At 43.9% G+C, this 17,352-nt stretch overlaps 1 protein-coding gene across 3 annotated transcripts in view; it reads right to left on the bottom strand.

Annotated features, from left to right (window-relative positions):
* The window catches only part of slc23a1 (solute carrier family 23 member 1), a 144,105-nt gene that overhangs the window by 29,957 nt on the left and 96,796 nt on the right, over nt 1–17,352 (bottom strand). For all 3 annotated transcript variants that reach the window (XM_070555457.1, XM_070555456.1, XM_054731018.2), the window contains exon 11: nt 1,815–1,944. In XM_070555457.1, coding sequence (XP_070411558.1) covers nt 1,815–1,944 — 130 coding nt within the window. The remainder of the gene's footprint in view (nt 1–1,814; nt 1,945–17,352) is intronic.

The raw sequence follows: 17,352 nt of genomic DNA, 5'->3' as shown, positions 1-17,352 counted from the left end.
TTATGTTGTGTTTTTTCATTGTTGCTCTTATTTTTCTGTTATGCCTTTGATGTATGCAAGGTTATCACTGGTTTTGGTTCTTGTCTTTCTGGGTTTCTGGTTCTTTGCTTTGGTTGTTTTTTTCTTTCTGTTTTTGTTTGTTGTTTTCCTTTGTTTATTGCCCATGTCGGGTATCCGCAGGTCTTTAAAGCATTTTGTATGTGTTTGTCCTCTTGTTTAAGGTATCTTTCTTCTGTTACTATGTTTGCTCTGTGATATAATGTTCTGATTATTGACATTTTGTGTATGGTGGGGTGTTCTGATGTCCATTATAGATATTGGTCTGTGTGTGTTGGTTTCCTGTATGTGTTCAGGGTCCCGTTGGTCTGCCTGGTTATTTTCATGTCCATCAATGCTATGCTGCCATCTGTTTCTGACTCATATGTGAACTTTATGTTGCCTGTGTCATCAATGTTATTCAAGTGTTGTGTTAGTGTTTCTGTTGCAGATGGTGGCGTCACTTCCTTCTCCGTTTATCTGCGGGCAGCAGAGGACGTTGTCGCCCTCTGCTGCCCACTCTCCCCTCAACACACGAACAATAGAACATAGAAAGGATTGCGAGAAAAAAGCAAGTTGAAAACACACAAGAGCAGCAAAAGAAGATGCAGAAAGTACAATAAAGAAGTCAGCCATTACAGATCACTGCACAAGAGAAAACCATGTAATGAACTAGGACAACACAAGGATCATAAACACCGAACAACAGAAATACAAAAGATGGATAAAAGAAGCTATCGTGATAAGGAGACGTGGATATGGGACCATGAACAGGGACGATGGAGTTTACTCATTGGATCATGCAGGGGACTGCATCGTCGGAGAGGGGAGAGCGGGCAGCAGAGGGCGACAACATCCTCTGCTGCCCACAGATAAACGGAGAAGGAAGTGATGCCACCATCAGCGTCAGCCTGACGAAGTTTGCAGCCGCAAACGAAACGTTGCAGGTAATTAAAACCTTTCTGTGTTTTAAAAAGAACTACAAAATGGAATTAGGAGACAAGACTGTTATTTAACTCCCTTTTAATAAAAATATTGTATTCTGGCTCAATTTGTTTCTTTACTTTACAGGTTAATAACAATTACATTAAACAATGAATATGTTATCTAAAGTGTTTTAATAATGCCTTGACTGCTTCACATTAATGAATGAATCAACATAATTTTTTTCTGGATATAATGCCTTATTTCAGATCTTAAATGGACCAAATGAGTCTACTAGTTAAATTTTGTAATGATTTATTATCAGTATATTCACATATTAATATTACTATATCAATAAATTACTGTTCAACAGATCTACTTCCTATTAAATGAAATAAGCCTACTCTAAGTGTTTAAGGAAGCAGTAATGTCACAGGATCTTGGCAACGCCACACTTGTTAGATTCTGATTTGTCTAATAAAGTGGTGATATCTTGCCATGCCTAATAATATTGATAATCCATATTTTCATGGAATATTACATTTCATTGAATACCTTTATATTATATTGAGAATTTATTACAAGTAACCACTTACAAAATGTTACATTGTAAAGACACTGACACTAGTCAGTGACTCGAGGCAATTTGCTAGGTTCCTTTCATAGAAAACTTTTTACTGATTGGCTTAATGAACTGAACTGTATTTGAATATTTACTTTGTGAAGGTCCTCGAGATGACTCTTGTCGTCATTTGACGCTATAAATAAACTGCACTGAATTTAATTTACTTGCTACCATCTTGGAAAGCCTACCTAGTGGTAACATTGTCAATGTGCCTGAATCAACGACTCACCAAACAGAGTGCAGAACATTCCTCCAAGGATTGGATCAGGCAAAGATGCAAATAGTGCTGTGAACTTTCCAACTGATCCCAGGAGAAACATGATCCCAGCTCCATACTGCACCACCCGTCTACTTCCAACCTGAACACAATGTTAACTGGTCAAACACATCACAAATAATCATTCTTATGTTTATTCTGTGTTCCTTCTTTGATTCCCGTCTTTGGTTCTTCACTGATACATAGAGTAAATAGTTTGTTTTTACCTTTTTTGCTGACATATTTTGGCTCTCAAGGACAAAAAACATAAAACACTGAAAAAAGACCCAACAAAGGACTTTAAGAGAAACTTGAAAAATTTACCAAAACCACTACAAGAAAAAGGCAAAATAGCAGGCAAAATGTACAAGCAATGAATTCCAACAGCAAACGTGTCCCACATTCAATTAGTCTACCCAATCATTAGCATTATGCGGCTGGAAGGATTCAGTTTTTAAAGGTGTTTTTAAGGTGTTGCTTGTACTGCTTAGTACACTGTCTGCTATCATGATTGTTGTTTGTTGCTTTTAATGTTTACTATGACGGGAACGGTAAAGCAATACAATTTTCGATGTAAATGGATTAGGAAACATTGATTAGACACATCGGCTTCTCTCCACCCCGTCACCCCACGGCATCAGAGAAGCAAAGAGACAGTACTCCTGGAGGATAGCCAAACACTTTAGCCAAAACTGTTGCGTGGATTTGATGAATGAGACTAGAATAATGGCAGATGCCACGGATGCAGCGAAAGCAGCGGTAGATGGTCTGACAGGCTCCACTCTTGAGTGCTGCATTTTTAACATCGCCACTTAGAGTTTTCTCTACCTACTTTTAAAGTCTCTCTTCTGGGTGTTAAGCAAGCCAGTGAATTGGATTCCTAAGTGATTTAGCAAACACAAAAGCAAGCTGGCCCAAGGCTACATCAGCCCCCATCTCCTCAACTGTGTTGTTTTATTATTTTTATTGACATTGACTTTTATCTGCAGTGTGCCAAAGTTATCCACTGTTAATGCAATTTGTCCCTACAATTTGACTGTTGATCCAGAGGGCATTTTAACTGAAAAAAGACTACTGAATCCACTTGGATTCGTTTATTTTACAATTTACACACGGATTCCCAAAGATGGCCGGGCCCAAGTCTACATGCCTACACGTAAAACTATCACCAGGTGGAAAAACAACCCATCACCAACTAAAATGCTACTAATGCTACTGTTGCTGTAAATCGTACAGCGTTGGAGTTATCCACTGTTAATGCAGTTTGTTCCTTCTAGCATCTGCGGGGTTCGAACTCCGACAATGAGCCAGCAACAAGCTGGAAGTCATCAGTCACTTGCCAGCAGAGAGCTGTTCTGTCAGTATAGAAGTATGGTTAGCGCAGCACAAGACAGATGCTCCAGAGTCCACACTAGGGTTAAGCTGGCTTTTCCAGTCCGATGTCATCTGTTACAAGTGCCGTCCAGTGAAATATGAGGTTCTCACCATGCGCAACATCTACCGAGTTCTGGCTAGTCAATATGACCCCTTTGGTTATACCACTCAAGCCAAGGTTTTGGTCTGACATTTGTGGGACAAACTCCATGGATGGGATGACCCTCTTTTACCACAGATACTACTGCAACAGTGCAAAGACTGGGAGCCTGCGCTGGGCATCTTATCAGAGGTTACATTACCCCGACCCTACCTGTCCAAAGAGGCCAACTGTGGGAAGCTGGTGACTGAGATGCATGTTTTCTGCAATGCTTCGGAAGAGGCCTATGGGTTGGCGACATACCTTAGGTTCTCCAATGGACAGGGTGAAGTATATCTGTCATTTCTGGTGGCTCATTCCAGAGTAGCCCCAAAGCGGTCCCTATTGATGCCCCAACTAGAATTTGGTGCTGCTCTTACTGCGGCACAACTTTCACGAGCCCTCAAACAAGAGCTCACCATTAGCCTAGACCACGTTGTCCTGTGGTCTGATTCAACGACAGTGCCCAAGTGGTTGAAGTCTGATTCATGTCAAGTCTTCGTCGGCAAATGTGTCGCAGAAATCCAGGAATTGACTACTGGCTGCACATGGAGATACGCTGTTACCATCAATAACCCAGCTGACGATATGACACAGGGAAAAAGCTTGAGGGAGTTGGCAGAACCAAATCATTTGAGCCAGGATCCTACGGTCAGATGCTTTGCCCTCAGCAACTGTGGGGACATTCTGGAGACAATTATCCACATATAACCTTTTCTCTACTGACTTCCTCACATCTGACTTCCTCTGCATCTGGCTGATGATGGTCCTGAACATGACACTGCAAAACAAAGGTGGTACAAAAGGGGCTGCAGGTGTTTCCGAAGGGTAACACCTGCCACTCAAACTGTTGGTGGACCATCTCCATGTGTGACCCTCCAAATGAATTGAAGAAGGGCTCGATCATCTGGAAGGAGTCAAACCTGATGGAAAATACCTCTGATATCCCCGCAGAAGGTGACAGCATGTTCTTGGAAGCGAAGAAGGACGCCTAGAAGGGATGCTCCTAACGTTGGACCATGGAGCAGGTAAGCATTCAGGTTCTGTCCTCGTAACTGATGGGAACAGTAAAAGACGAGTCGGTTCTTCCCATTGTGGCTAATCAGTTGGTGGGCAATGCACCACTCCTCCCAAGCTTGCTGTATAGTCGCTCCTGGGCCACATTTGATAGAAGAGCCTGACTCAATCAGTTTGTTCATTTCCTCTTGGTAGATCGCGACCTTGGCTGGATCTCTGCTCAGTCGCCGTTCAACGCTGAATTAGGTTCTTCCATAATGCATTATGGACTCAAAGTCATAAGGCAGGTTCAGAGTGTTTCCTACCTTGATGTCAAAGTTTGGACTCTTGCCTGGTGCGATGCTCGGCCATTGGACGATGATGTGGCTGTCTAGATCTGGGCGGGTGTGTTCATGGTACATCCCCAGGGCATGGATTAGCTCATGGCACAAGTTTTCTGCAGAACATGAGCTTTCGAAGTACACAGGCTGGGAGCCCCCATGGCAGCCCACTTAAGATGCACAACCTTGTCCATTCTTAACTTTGATGTAGTTCAACTCATTTGTGTGCTGCACGAAGCAAATGCACGTCAACGACATGATCATGTTGAAAGCTTTTTACAATGAATGAACAATCACACATCTCTTAAACGAACAGTGTCTTCTTCAACCGGGTCCAGAGCGGGTGTTTGCTGAACTTCGTCGTTCCTTCTGGATTCTGCGGGTACGTGAGGCGGTCCGGCGACACCAACACAGTTGCATGGATTGCCAGCGCTAGCGAGCTATGCCCACGGTACCAAGAACGGTTGATTTATCTGCGGCCCGGTTACCATTGTTTAAGCCTGTGTTCTATTCCACCAGGATGGACTGCTTTCGGCCATTTGAGGTGAGAGCGAGCCGGCAGCACGAAAACAGATGGGGAATCCTCTTTAAATGTCTCACCACTATTGCAGTGCATTTAGATATTCTGACTAGCATTGACACTGATGCCTTTTTGATGGCTCTTCGTCGGTTCATTGCCCGCTGAGGAACACTGGCTGAGCTGTTCTCTGACCAGGGAACCAATTTCAAAGGAAAAGAAAGGGAACTCAGAGAAGCCTTCACTCAGATCTCTTCCCCGTTACAAGAGCTCCTTGCTCCACAGAAAATAGACTTCTGTTTTAACCCTCCAGCAGCACCACACTTTGGGGGATTGCTGGAGAGGGAAGTACATTCGGTGAAGGCTGCCCTACCAGTCACTGTGGGAGCCCAACCTGTCCCAGAGGAGGTGTTATGCACCGTCTTGATTGAAATTGAAGGTATCCTGAACAGTAAACCTCTGGGTTATGTGTCGGCGGTTGCTAGTGACCTAGACCCTGTGACACCCAATACACTTCTGATGGGGGTGGCTGGATGGTTCACTCCCTCAAGTCGTCTACCCGGAAAATGAGCTCATGGGGCATCTACGGTGGAAGCAATCACAAGTTTTGGCCGATCACTTTTGGACTCGGTTCATTTGCCTGTACCTGCCAATACTCCAGGCTCGCCAGAAGTGGCAGGCCTCAGCAACTGACATCAGCAAGGACAGTGTAGTGATGATTGTGGATCCACAGCTGCCTAGGGCCTTGTGGCCCATCAAGAGGATCATCGGAATTCATCCAGGCCGTGATGGACAAGTTCAATCGGCAGAAATGAAGGTGGGAGGTAGGATCTACACCCAGCCGGTGGCCAAGCTGATTGCTCTCCCGGCCTTGCCATCGGAGACCAATGATTGTCCTGCTTCCGCTTCTTCACTCTCATAGACTTTAATGGTTTCATTGATGGGCAAATGTATTGTATACATTTGGGGGTGGCTGTAGGAATGCCCTCAAAGTCTTGTTTTGGGACAGATTTTTCGTTGTTACCTTCATTTTGAAGCTAACCAGAAGTTTGCTACGGAAGTCTGGCTAGAGATAAAATGGCTTTAAGTCCATATCTCTCTAGGCTTACGTCGCTCTAGGTTTGGGTTCTGGGTTCCTCTCTGCAGTATGTTGCTGCCTGGGGAATATCATCTGGACATGGTCCAGTGTGTGCATCAATGAACAGTAAGTGTAATGTTGGATTGATTATGGCTATCGGATTAAGAATTATGCATTTCCTGTTTTGTATGAGAACGCTGATGATATACCTTCCCTCGGGACCGATCGGCGCCAGGCCACTGGCGTCTTGGTCGTACAAGGAAGCATGAATGTGCTTTATATGATCATACGGGAACATAGATGAGTACGGCTTAGAAGACATTGTTATTTCATCATCTGAATCTTGGTCCACTGTATAATTCTGAGGTAAACCCAACAGTGCATAATTTCATCCCGCTGACAACAGTAACTTCTGGAGGGTTCCCGACAGCGGTCGTGATTGGAGGTGCTGAGCCGGGTTGTTGTTCACTCGCGGTTTGCCTTGCGGAAGCTGTGGGGTTCCTGCAGAGGCTGCAGTCCTGTCCCCCAGTCTCGGAGGCGTTGAACCCATGTCACTTGGAGACCAGGGATTCTCTTCCTCCAGAGGAACTGATGGTGACAGCGGATGAATGTCAACAAAGATTGAATCTCGTGAGTGCCAAAAATCATCTAACCAATTGTGCAACTTTGAAACAGAGACATTCAAGGCTTTTTCAAACTGTGAAGCATGCCCAAGTTATTTGGAACCCAGATACAAAACCAAGTGGTATTTTGGGAAGGCACATAAATGTTAGAAGCTTACTACCAAAAATAGATCAGATACAGAATAGGGGGTTGTATGAACTAGTCGACTTCACGGCTCTGTAGTGACTTTTTATGCCTGTCAGCAACTAGTTGCTGTCACGTGATAATGACTGACAAGATGCAGTCCTCGGAAAAGACAGCAGGTGATGAGCCCTGTGCGTCGGGAGGCGGAGGCGACGCGCTGTGCCAGAGCGTCGGTACTGACACCGGCGGTAAAATGGACATTTAACCAAACTGTGACCTTTTCCCTCTTGCAATTTTACCTTCCCCTCACCCCCGTCCTAATCTTAACCAGTTTGCGCATGCAAAGCTCTGATCGTTGACGCGCTCCAGACATCTGCATCCTGAGCACTGCCAAATCAGGTGTCACCACCTCAAAAACAAATTAAACACGCAATCGTTCATGTCGGCTCATTTCCTTTAATGATTTCTGTCTGTTATTTGTGCCTGATGCGTTTCGCTGCTGCGGAGCGAGGCACATCACCTGTTTTGTCCTCAGGTGACGCACCCCCAAAATTCCACTATCTCCGCTCCGCTCCGGCACGAACTCCGCAGCAAAAACGGTCCCGTTGTAGTCGGCCAGCGAGCAGCGGCACTCCACTGTTTTTGTGGTCGGTAGATCTTTTAGAACTGCAGTTCAAAGGTAACTCATAAGGTGAATATATATGAAGCCAGGTAGCAGTTTTTCTTTAGGATTGAGAGGAGATGCAGGAAGATAATAAACAGGCAGGACAGAAAAATAGTCAAATAAAAACAAGTTTGTTTTTGTACCTGGTTGCAACAAACAAACACCATTGAAGGTAATCAGAAGTGTGGAACAGAAAATGAAATAATTATTTTAATGTTTAGAGCAGCAGGAACTCTGAGAGGCTGCAGGCGCATCAGTGAGTTTGCGGCTGCTGTGCAGGGGGAGGGGGGAGAGGGCTGAAGTAGGATGCAGAAACTACCGCTGTTAAAAGAGACGTGTTAACTTAGAAAATGTGGGCACTATTTTAATTGTCAAAAACTCCAGCGAACCTACCGAGACACCCCCCCCCCCCCCCTGCTTCAGGTGTATGACGTCATCAACAACTAGTCGAAGTCGACTCGATTTTCATTACTTGACTGTCGACTTTAAAAAAAATTAAGTCATGCAGCCCCTAATACAGAACTTACTTATGGAATCTAATTTGGATTTCCTTTGTTTGTCGGAAACCTGGATAACTAGCAAAACTCCTACTGCTCTAATTATCATATCAGGATATAGTTGTCACAGAAAAGATAGGACTGAGGGAAGGGGAGGGGGTGTTCTAATTTATATTAGGGAAAAGTTTAAGGTATTGGAAATTGAATTAAATGCAAACCTGGAGAGTTTAGGACTGAAGGTAATTCTCTCTGCAAACGGCATTTACTATAGTGGTGTTGTATAATCCTCCTTCTCATGATGTTAAATTTTATAATGAACTGAAAAGTATTCTGTCTATTATTGATAACTCTAGCAAGTGTATGCTGTTTGGGGACTTTAACTTTAACTGGATGGATAAAAAAGGGCAAGATGAAATTCAAATCAACTATGGCAAAATTTAAATACAGATGATTGACAGACCTACACTAGTCACTAGGATGAGCGGAACCCTTACAGATTTGATTTTCACAAATCGGCCAGAGAGGGTGACAAAAACATACAATCTTATCACCGGCCTCTCAGATCATAACATGACACTGATATTAAGAAAGCAAACTAAAAGACGTCTAATTTATCATACACAAACAGCAAAACACAACTTAGTGACTGGAATCCCCAAGTCAAAAATGAGTGACTTTGAAAATAATTTGAAGAATGTAAACTATGAGGATTGCTGTATAGTCAGTGACTTGATGCAATTTGCTGGGTTCCTTATACAGGAAACATTATTTCTGATTGGCTTAATGAACTGTGAATTGGAATGTTTATTATGTGAAGTGCCTTGAGACGACTCTTGTCGTGATTTGGCGCTATATAAATAAACTTGAATTTGAATTTGAATTTAAACTGGGAAAGGGTAATAAGTGAGCCTGCTATAGATCTTAGTGAAAATAATTTTACTTTTCCCCTTCAAGATATAATGGCTAATTACAGAAAAACCTGGAAAAGTAAACCTAAGAAAAAATCTCTGCCATGGTTTTACAATGAAATCCTCCAACTGATTAAAAGAATTAGACTTTGCTCTAAAAAAATCCTTAATGACTAAAACCAGTACTGATCACTTCACTTACACTTGTCTAGAAAATAAAGTAGTGTCGGAATTGCGAAAAGCAGACTAGTCACTTCTGTTCTCTCATTGAGATTGCTGTTAATGTTGTAGCAGCAACAAAGATTTTGCATGCAAAGCATGGATGGGAGCCAGTGACATGTGCAGGACACACCCTCAACTTGGTTACAAAAGCCAACAGGCTATCTCCAGCTGTGTGGGTTCAGCAAGAACTCTTGTTGAACATTAATGAAGCATGAATTTGCAAGTACAAAGTTAAAGGTCAGGCAGAGGTGCATGGGGACCAAAAAAATAAACCATGCTGTTGCAGGATGTCTGCTAACACTGGAACGGCACCTATGCCATGTTGTCAATGCTGCAAGAACAAAGATGGCCAGTGACTGCTACAATGTCTGACCCAGAAGTGACCCAAAGAGGGAAACTTTACCTGGATCTCAAACCTGACCAGCGGAGCCTGATTGAGAAGCTCAATCAGGTCCATGAGCCCTTCCACTAAGCCACAGTTTTTTATGAGTGGAGATCAATATGTTACACTGTCTGCACTTCCACATGTTGATGACAAAATTAAGAAGTCACTGCAGAGTCAGAATCTCGAGTCACCACCTGTAGTGTCATTCCAGACTCTTGCAGCTTTGAACTACCCATCACAGGACACCAAGAAACTCATCATGGTGGACAGCAAAAGGAAGAGCCTTGTCTGGGACATCAGGAAGGGCCTCTTTGCACTCACGCCGAGCCGATTGTTTGAAATTGCTTCCATGGTAGGTTCAGCATCAGCCAAGGATCGCTCAAAGCTGTCAAGTGAGGACGCAGATGGAAGCTTAGAGTACATCAACTTCTTCATGTACAATGAGGTAATGTTAGAAGCTGAGGACATTGGGATGGAAGAATTGTTAGCGCTAAAGGACATAGTAGATGAGCTCCTGCATCCGACAGACATCCACGCCAGTACCATGGAGACAAATGTAGAAACATCGAGGCCTGACCATGCATCCCATCCTTTCCCAGAGCCCAGCCAGTTTAATGCAGCTCAAATAAACATGGACCAGTACAACCCTAGCCATAACATCCCCCAAGAAGAAGTCCTTAAAATGATTTCAGACTAATAGAAGGTTGGTAGGACTCTGCAAGATTTAATAAAAATTCCTGCACTACAAAAAGCCCAAGGACAACTGACTTTGCAAAATAATGTCAGACTGCCACCCAGCCCCGTGGTTTCCCTCAAAGACCTACCTTATCTTCCGAGACATGAGTTTAAGGTTCAAGGAGGGCAGGTAGGAGACCACATGTCAGATATCAGCTACAACAGTGTGTGTGTAGGCAGATAGAGGAGGGTTTGAAAGACAACTTTTCAGAGGCTGAGATCATTAGAGGGGTGTTAAAAATCATTAAACCAGGTAGTTTCAAGGATACGTTGGTTAATAAAGATGACATGACAGTTACTGAGTTAAAAGGATTCCTGCAGTCACACCTTGGAGAAAGGAGTAGTACAGAGCTACTTCAGGAGCTGATTTGTGCAAAACAGAGAGAAAGTGAAACCACCCAGTAGTTCCTTTACCGGGTGATTGGCCTAAAACAAAGGGTCCTCTTTAAGTCTAAAAAGGCTGATTCTGAGATTAAATACACACCGGAAACAGTTCAAGGTGTTTTCCTGCACACAGTTTATCAGGGAATAGCGCACAAAGACAATGATATTAGAAGAGAGCTGAAGCCATTGTTGGCAGTCCAGTCAGTTACAGATGAGATGATTCTGAAGCAGGTAATGAGAGTGACCAGTGAAGAATCTGAGCGTCATCGTAGATTAGGCTCCACACACCGAGCAAAACAGGTCAATGCTCATGTTGCCAATGTGGATGAAGGGAAAGCTAGACAAAAAAAAAAAAGATTACAGAGCAAAAGTAAAAAAATAATGACACAGTAAAAAAACTAGAAGAGAAGGTTGACGCCCTCACTAGAGTAGTAGAGGCACTAACAGAAAAAATGAAATGTCAATATTCTAGCAGTACCACCAAACAACCTGTAACAAAAGCAGAGAGATGTTACGCGTGCCCTACATGTGCAGAGGTGGGCTCTAAAAACTGCAACCACTGCTTCTCATGCGGCAAAGAAGGCCACAGAGAATTTGGCTGCCTGAAACGTCCAAAGCAGCAGGGAAACGAGGTCCGGTGGCCGCTGGGGGGGACCAGCTGTAACCAGGATGATGTCTGAGTCCCACCCCAACACAAAGACTGCATCATGTGACACCACAAAAGTGCACCAAGCCAAAGTCAAGATGCAGAAACCCAAGACGGGCAAAGTTGAGCCACCCAAAGCCACAGTATGCAACAGAGAGCCAATAGTTAGACTATGTGGCACAGGAGTTAAGTGCTCGCCCCGTAATCGGAAGGTTGCAGGTTCGAGCCCCGCTCAGTCTGTCGCTGTCGTTGTGTCCTTGGGCAAGACACTTAACCCACATTGCCTGCTGGTGGTGGTCGGAGGGACCGGTGGCGCCAGTGCTCGGCAGCCTCGCCTCTGTCAGTGTGCCCCAGGGCAGCTGTGGCTACATCGTAGCTCATCCCCACCAGTGTGTGAATGGGTGAATGACTGATTGTGTTGTAAAGCATCTTGGGGGGTTCCAGGACTCTAGAAGGCGCTATATCAAATACAGGCCATTTACCATTTAATAGGAAAGAAAGCAACAACAAAATACCTCCTTAATGGTTTAACCATTACTGCTCTAGTAGATACTGGGACTCAGGTTAGCTTGATAGACAGAGCTTGGAAAAATAAATACATTCCAGATGTTGATGTTCGGTTGATAGCAGAGCTTATAGAGTTAACTGACTATGAGAAGGTGCCAAAGATTTATGCAGTTAATGGAGAATCTCTCCCCTTTGATGAGTGGGTAATATTAACTGTAAACCTTTCAGGTAACGAAGACCCAGAGCTTTCCATGAATGTGCCATTTCTAATCAGCTCAGTGTCTTTAGATACACCACTCATAGGGTTCAATGTGGTGGAAGTGTTAATCCAAGGAAGTCCAGAACAGGATTTTTCTAACTTAGCTAAGCTACTTGGCATACACTGTCTATCCCAGTAGATGAAGCACAGGGAATAGTACACTCCATCCAGACAAATCAGGAGAACACAACTCAAAGGCGCTTAAGGGTGGGTTACAGAGATACAGTAATCCCTGCAGGCAGCACTACCTGGGTTAAGTGTAAGGTCCCACCACAACTTGACTCAAGTGAACGGTTAGGGTTGTTTGAGCCTGAAGTGAGTTCGGTCCACTTACAGCAGTTAGGACTAGGTGAGGGGCTCCTAGAGATTCAGCCCAGTAAACTACCTCACGTAGCTGTGCCTGTTGAAAATCACACTAGGCATGACATTGTTTTAACATGAAGGACTGCTATTGGTAGTATTCAGCCAATTAAGAAGGTGATAGAGACAGATTCACTCATTAAAAATGAAACTAATGCTGTTTCCCAGACTGAAGCAAACCTCCCCAGAACTTTGTGGCAGCCACAGGTAGATTTAAGCCATCTTGAGAAACATCAGCAAGACACGGTGGAAATGATGTTGTATGAGGAGTCAGGAGCTTTTGCCAAAGATGTACATGACATCGGTTGTATTCCTAGTTTACAAATGTCACTCAACCTCAAAGATGACATCCCGGTGCAAAAAGCTTACTCCTCTGTCCCGAAGCCTTTGTTTTCTGAAGTAAAGGAGTACATTCAGGACCTCCTGGCCAAAGGGTGGATTGTAAAATCTAGGTCACTGTATGCAGCTCCAGTCGTCTGTGTCCGAAAAAAAGATGGCTCATTACGCCTTTGTATAGACTACCACCTACTGAACCAGAAGACTATCCCTGACAAACACCCCCTCCCTAAGATCCAAGACCTGACCAAAACCCTGGGGGGCATTCGTGGTTCAGTATTCTTGATCAAGGAAAGGTGTACCACCAGGGCTTCACGGCAGAAGGGTTACGTCACCTTACAGCCTTCGTCACTCCCTGTGGGCTCTATGAATGGGTGTGGATACCATTTGGCCTCTCCAGTGCACCTGCAGCTTTTCAAAGGAGCATGGATGAGATGTTGGGGTCACTCAGAGACAATTGCTGTACCCCATACTTGGACGACATCTTGACATTTGAAGAACATGTTGAGGGTGTGAGACAGGTTTTAAAAGTGCTCCAGAGACATGGCGTAAAGCAGGCGTGGGGAACCCTGGTCTTCGAGGGCCGGTATCCTGCATGTCTTTGCTCCAACACTTCTGATTTAGTGGTTGATTCACCTGTTCAGCAGCTCATCAGGTTCTGCAGAAGCCTGTTAATCACCTGCTGATTGAAATCAGGTGTGTTGAAGCAGGGTTGAAACTAAACTATGCTAGATAGCGGCCCTCCATGGACCAGGGTTCCCCACCCCTGCTGTAAAGCTAAGACCTGAAAATGTTAACTGTTTTGCAGAGAAGTAAAGTATGTACGTAGGTCGCCTGGTGTCTGCTGAGGGGGGTGCAAATTGATCCAAAGGACTTAGAGGCAGTGCAATCTCTAAAAACAAAGACACCTCGGACAGTAGGTGATGTAAGGTGCCTACTCGGTTTCCTAAGCCACTATAGGAGCTACATCAAAGACTTTTCGAACATTGCAAAGCCTATCTATGAACTGTTAAAAGTCAAAATGGACATGTCAACCCATCCATCACGTCAACCAAAGACTAAAGCTCCCAGTCGTCATCTCGGACCCCTGTTGAATGGACTAGTGAACATCAGCAAGTGCCTGAACGCTTAATTGACCTGCTCACCAGCCCTCCAGTTATGGCCTATCCAGACTTTAACTCACCTTTCTGACTTCACACAGATACCCCAGAACAGGGCCTTGGTGCTGTCCTTTACCAGTGCCAGGATGGCAAGTTAAGGGTGATAGGCTATGGGTCCCGGACATTGTCAGCTGCAGAAAAGAACTGTTGCCTCCATAGTGGTAAGCTAGAATTTCTAGCCCTTAAATGGGCAGTATGTTAACGTTTTAGAGACTACCTGTAGTACGTCCCACACTTAACTGTCTATATGGATAACAATCCATTAACGTACATAATGAGTACTGCCAAGTTTAATGCTGTGGGACATCGCTGAGCTGGGGAACTGTCAGACTTTAACTTTGAGATCAAGTACAGACCCGGCAGGGCCAATGATGATGCTGACAACCTCCCCGTCTCCCCCTGAATATGGACATGTACGTGAGTGAGTGAGTGTAATGAGGAGTTATCAACTGAGGTGATTCAAGAAGCCTGGGGCGGAGCTAGAGTGGCTCAAGAAAGTGATGTTGCATGGGTTGCTGCCCTAGCCCTCGTTGAGAATAACACCCAGGAGCCACCATTGTTAGTCCTACAATCAGCCACGAAGAGTTCACCCAAGCACAAAGAGAGGACAAAACTGTTGGGGAAGTAATCAGACTAAAGGAGAAAATGACAGTTTTAACTAATGATGTCAGAAACACAGTGAGCAGAACAACAAGAAAGTTGTTGAAGGAATGGAACAAACTACATTTTGAAACTGGACTAATGTACACGAAGACAGGTGAGAGACAACAACTAATCCTCCCTGCTAAGTACAAAGAAACAGTGTTAAAGCACTTACACGACAACACGGGACATGTCGGCACAGAGAGAGTCCTGGCGCTGGCGAGTGAGAGGTTCTACTGACCATACATGGAGAACAACATAGAAAACTATGTTACAAGGAAGTGTCCATGTATAATCAGCAAAAAACCAACAACCCAAGTACGCGCTTCTATAGGCATCATCACATCCAGCTCTCTTTTGGATCTGGTCTGCATCGACTACCTCCATCTGGAACCAAGTCGAGGGGGATACGAATACATCCTGGTTGTCCTGGACCACTTTACCGGGTTTGCCCAGGCATACCCAACAAATCGGGGAAAACGGCAGCTGATCGAATCTTTGGAGAGTTCATCCCACGCTTTGGATACTCAGCACGACTCCATCACGATCAAGGGCGTGAGTTTGAAAATGAACTTTTCAAGACACCGAGGGAGAAATCAGGTACTGGACACTCAAGAACTACACCATACCATCCTCAAGACAATCCTGCTGAGAGGTTTAACAGGACTCTTTTACAGATGCTTAGAACATTAGCTGAGAGAGAAAAGGGGAATTGGAAAGAACATTTACCACACATAAACTTACAACTGTACGCATCATGAGTCCACAGGCTTTTCTCCGCATTTTCTATTATTCGGACATCACCCACGTCTTCCTGTAGACATTCTATTTGGTCTAGTTGGGGAGAAACAGATACTATCACATAAAAGTTATACAGACAAGTGGGCGAAAAGAATGACAGAAGCATACAGAATAGCCAGCAAGAAAACTAGGTTATCTAGCATGAAAAGCAAGTCTTACTATGACAAAAAGCTGAGGGGGTAGTTTTACAGCCTGGAGATAGGGTCCTAAATAGAAACTGTGGTGAACAAGGGGGACCAGGAAAGCTTGAATCCTACTGGGAGAAAACAGTTTATGTAGTGAAAGGGAGAGGAGGAGACAATCCAGTAGATGCAGTCTACCCTGAGGGCAGTGATGAGAGTACGACGAGGGTTCTACACGGTAACCATTTATTACTTGTTAATGACCTCTCAGTTGACTTTTGCCTTTTGTGAGCTACTAAGCTAATTGGGTGTTATAAAAAGCCCGGGTACTGTTGTTAAAAGTAAAATAAATATATTTTGATTAAAAGTAGAATAAATATTTAGATTTGAAATAGAATAAATATATTTTGGTTAAAAACAGAATAAAAATATGTTGGACTAAAATCATAAATAGATATTTTTGGATTAAAGTCACAGGTAAAATGTGTTAGTACATACATCTCGTGTGGTTGTGAATTTCTGTGCTGTGAGAAACCAACTGCGTGTATGATTTTCAGTTAAAGAGCACTAAGTATTAAAGTGATGGTTGTGCAACTGGAGAACACATAGGAATGTATTAATAAAATTCGGCAGAAGCGAGGCAAAGATAAACCGCACCTTTTGTCTCTGTTTCATATTTTTCCTGTTTTACAGGAACATTTAATATTGTCTACAGGCCCAAATTCTGGGTCTGTTACACATACCAACATTCCCTCCCATCCCCAGAATACAAAAAATAGTCAGACAATTAAAAACCCCTTCACAACACTCATCCTCTGGCACACACACACACACACACACACACACACACACACTCTCTCTCTCACACACATGCCCCCCCCACCCACCCACCCAATGGAAAAAAAAACAGTGGGCTGAGTTCAGATGAGCCAGACCAGCTAAGATAGGGAAACACAATGAGAGGAGCCATCCGCCCCGATAGCAGCAGATCCACAGCAGCAGCCGAGGCACCGACACAGGGCGCCCAGGGCAGGGAGGGCGGAGAGCCCCACCTCTACTCAGGCACACCTGGAAAGCACCCAGGCCGCCACAGCCGACCTTTTAAAAGGTTAAATTAAGGTTAAAACATGAAATAATAAGAGCTAAAATGAGAATTGTAATATAAAAAGTTATAAAGATATTAAAATAATGTTGATCATAAATCTATGTTAAAAAAACTGTTTAAAAATAGCACCTATAAAGAAAGAATACATAAAATAAATAGATAAATAAATAACTTCATTTTACTGACTTTCTATTATTCTTTTATAGAGAGTGTTATCACATTTTCCATCCCCTGTTGGTTTTATTCTGTCAGCCTGAAGTATAGAAACCGTCTACAAAGCAAAGTCAAGGTGTGCTCTCGGATCATTGGACTACCACTGCGAAACTGAACTTCTCAATGAGACCAGCATACAGGAAGTTTAGCACAGAAAATCATTAAAGACCGATCACACCCTCTTCATACTGTTTTCGAGTGGCTGCCCTCCAAACGCCGACTTCGATGCCCGTGCTGTAAGACACAGAGGAGGAGAAGTTCCTTTGTTCCCAGAGCTGTGCTTCTTCTTAATTCTCAGTGCAGATAGGGGGCGTGTGCATTACTTGTATGTGTGTGTGTGCATGTAGTTACATGTATGCATGTGTATTTGTGT

The sequence above is a fragment of the Nothobranchius furzeri genome, chromosome 10, assembly GCF_043380555.1.
Source record: "Nothobranchius furzeri strain GRZ-AD chromosome 10, NfurGRZ-RIMD1, whole genome shotgun sequence".
In the NCBI taxonomy this organism is placed as follows: domain Eukaryota; kingdom Metazoa; phylum Chordata; class Actinopteri; order Cyprinodontiformes; family Nothobranchiidae; genus Nothobranchius; species Nothobranchius furzeri.
This window is presented reverse-complemented; position numbering and strand designations above follow the sequence as displayed.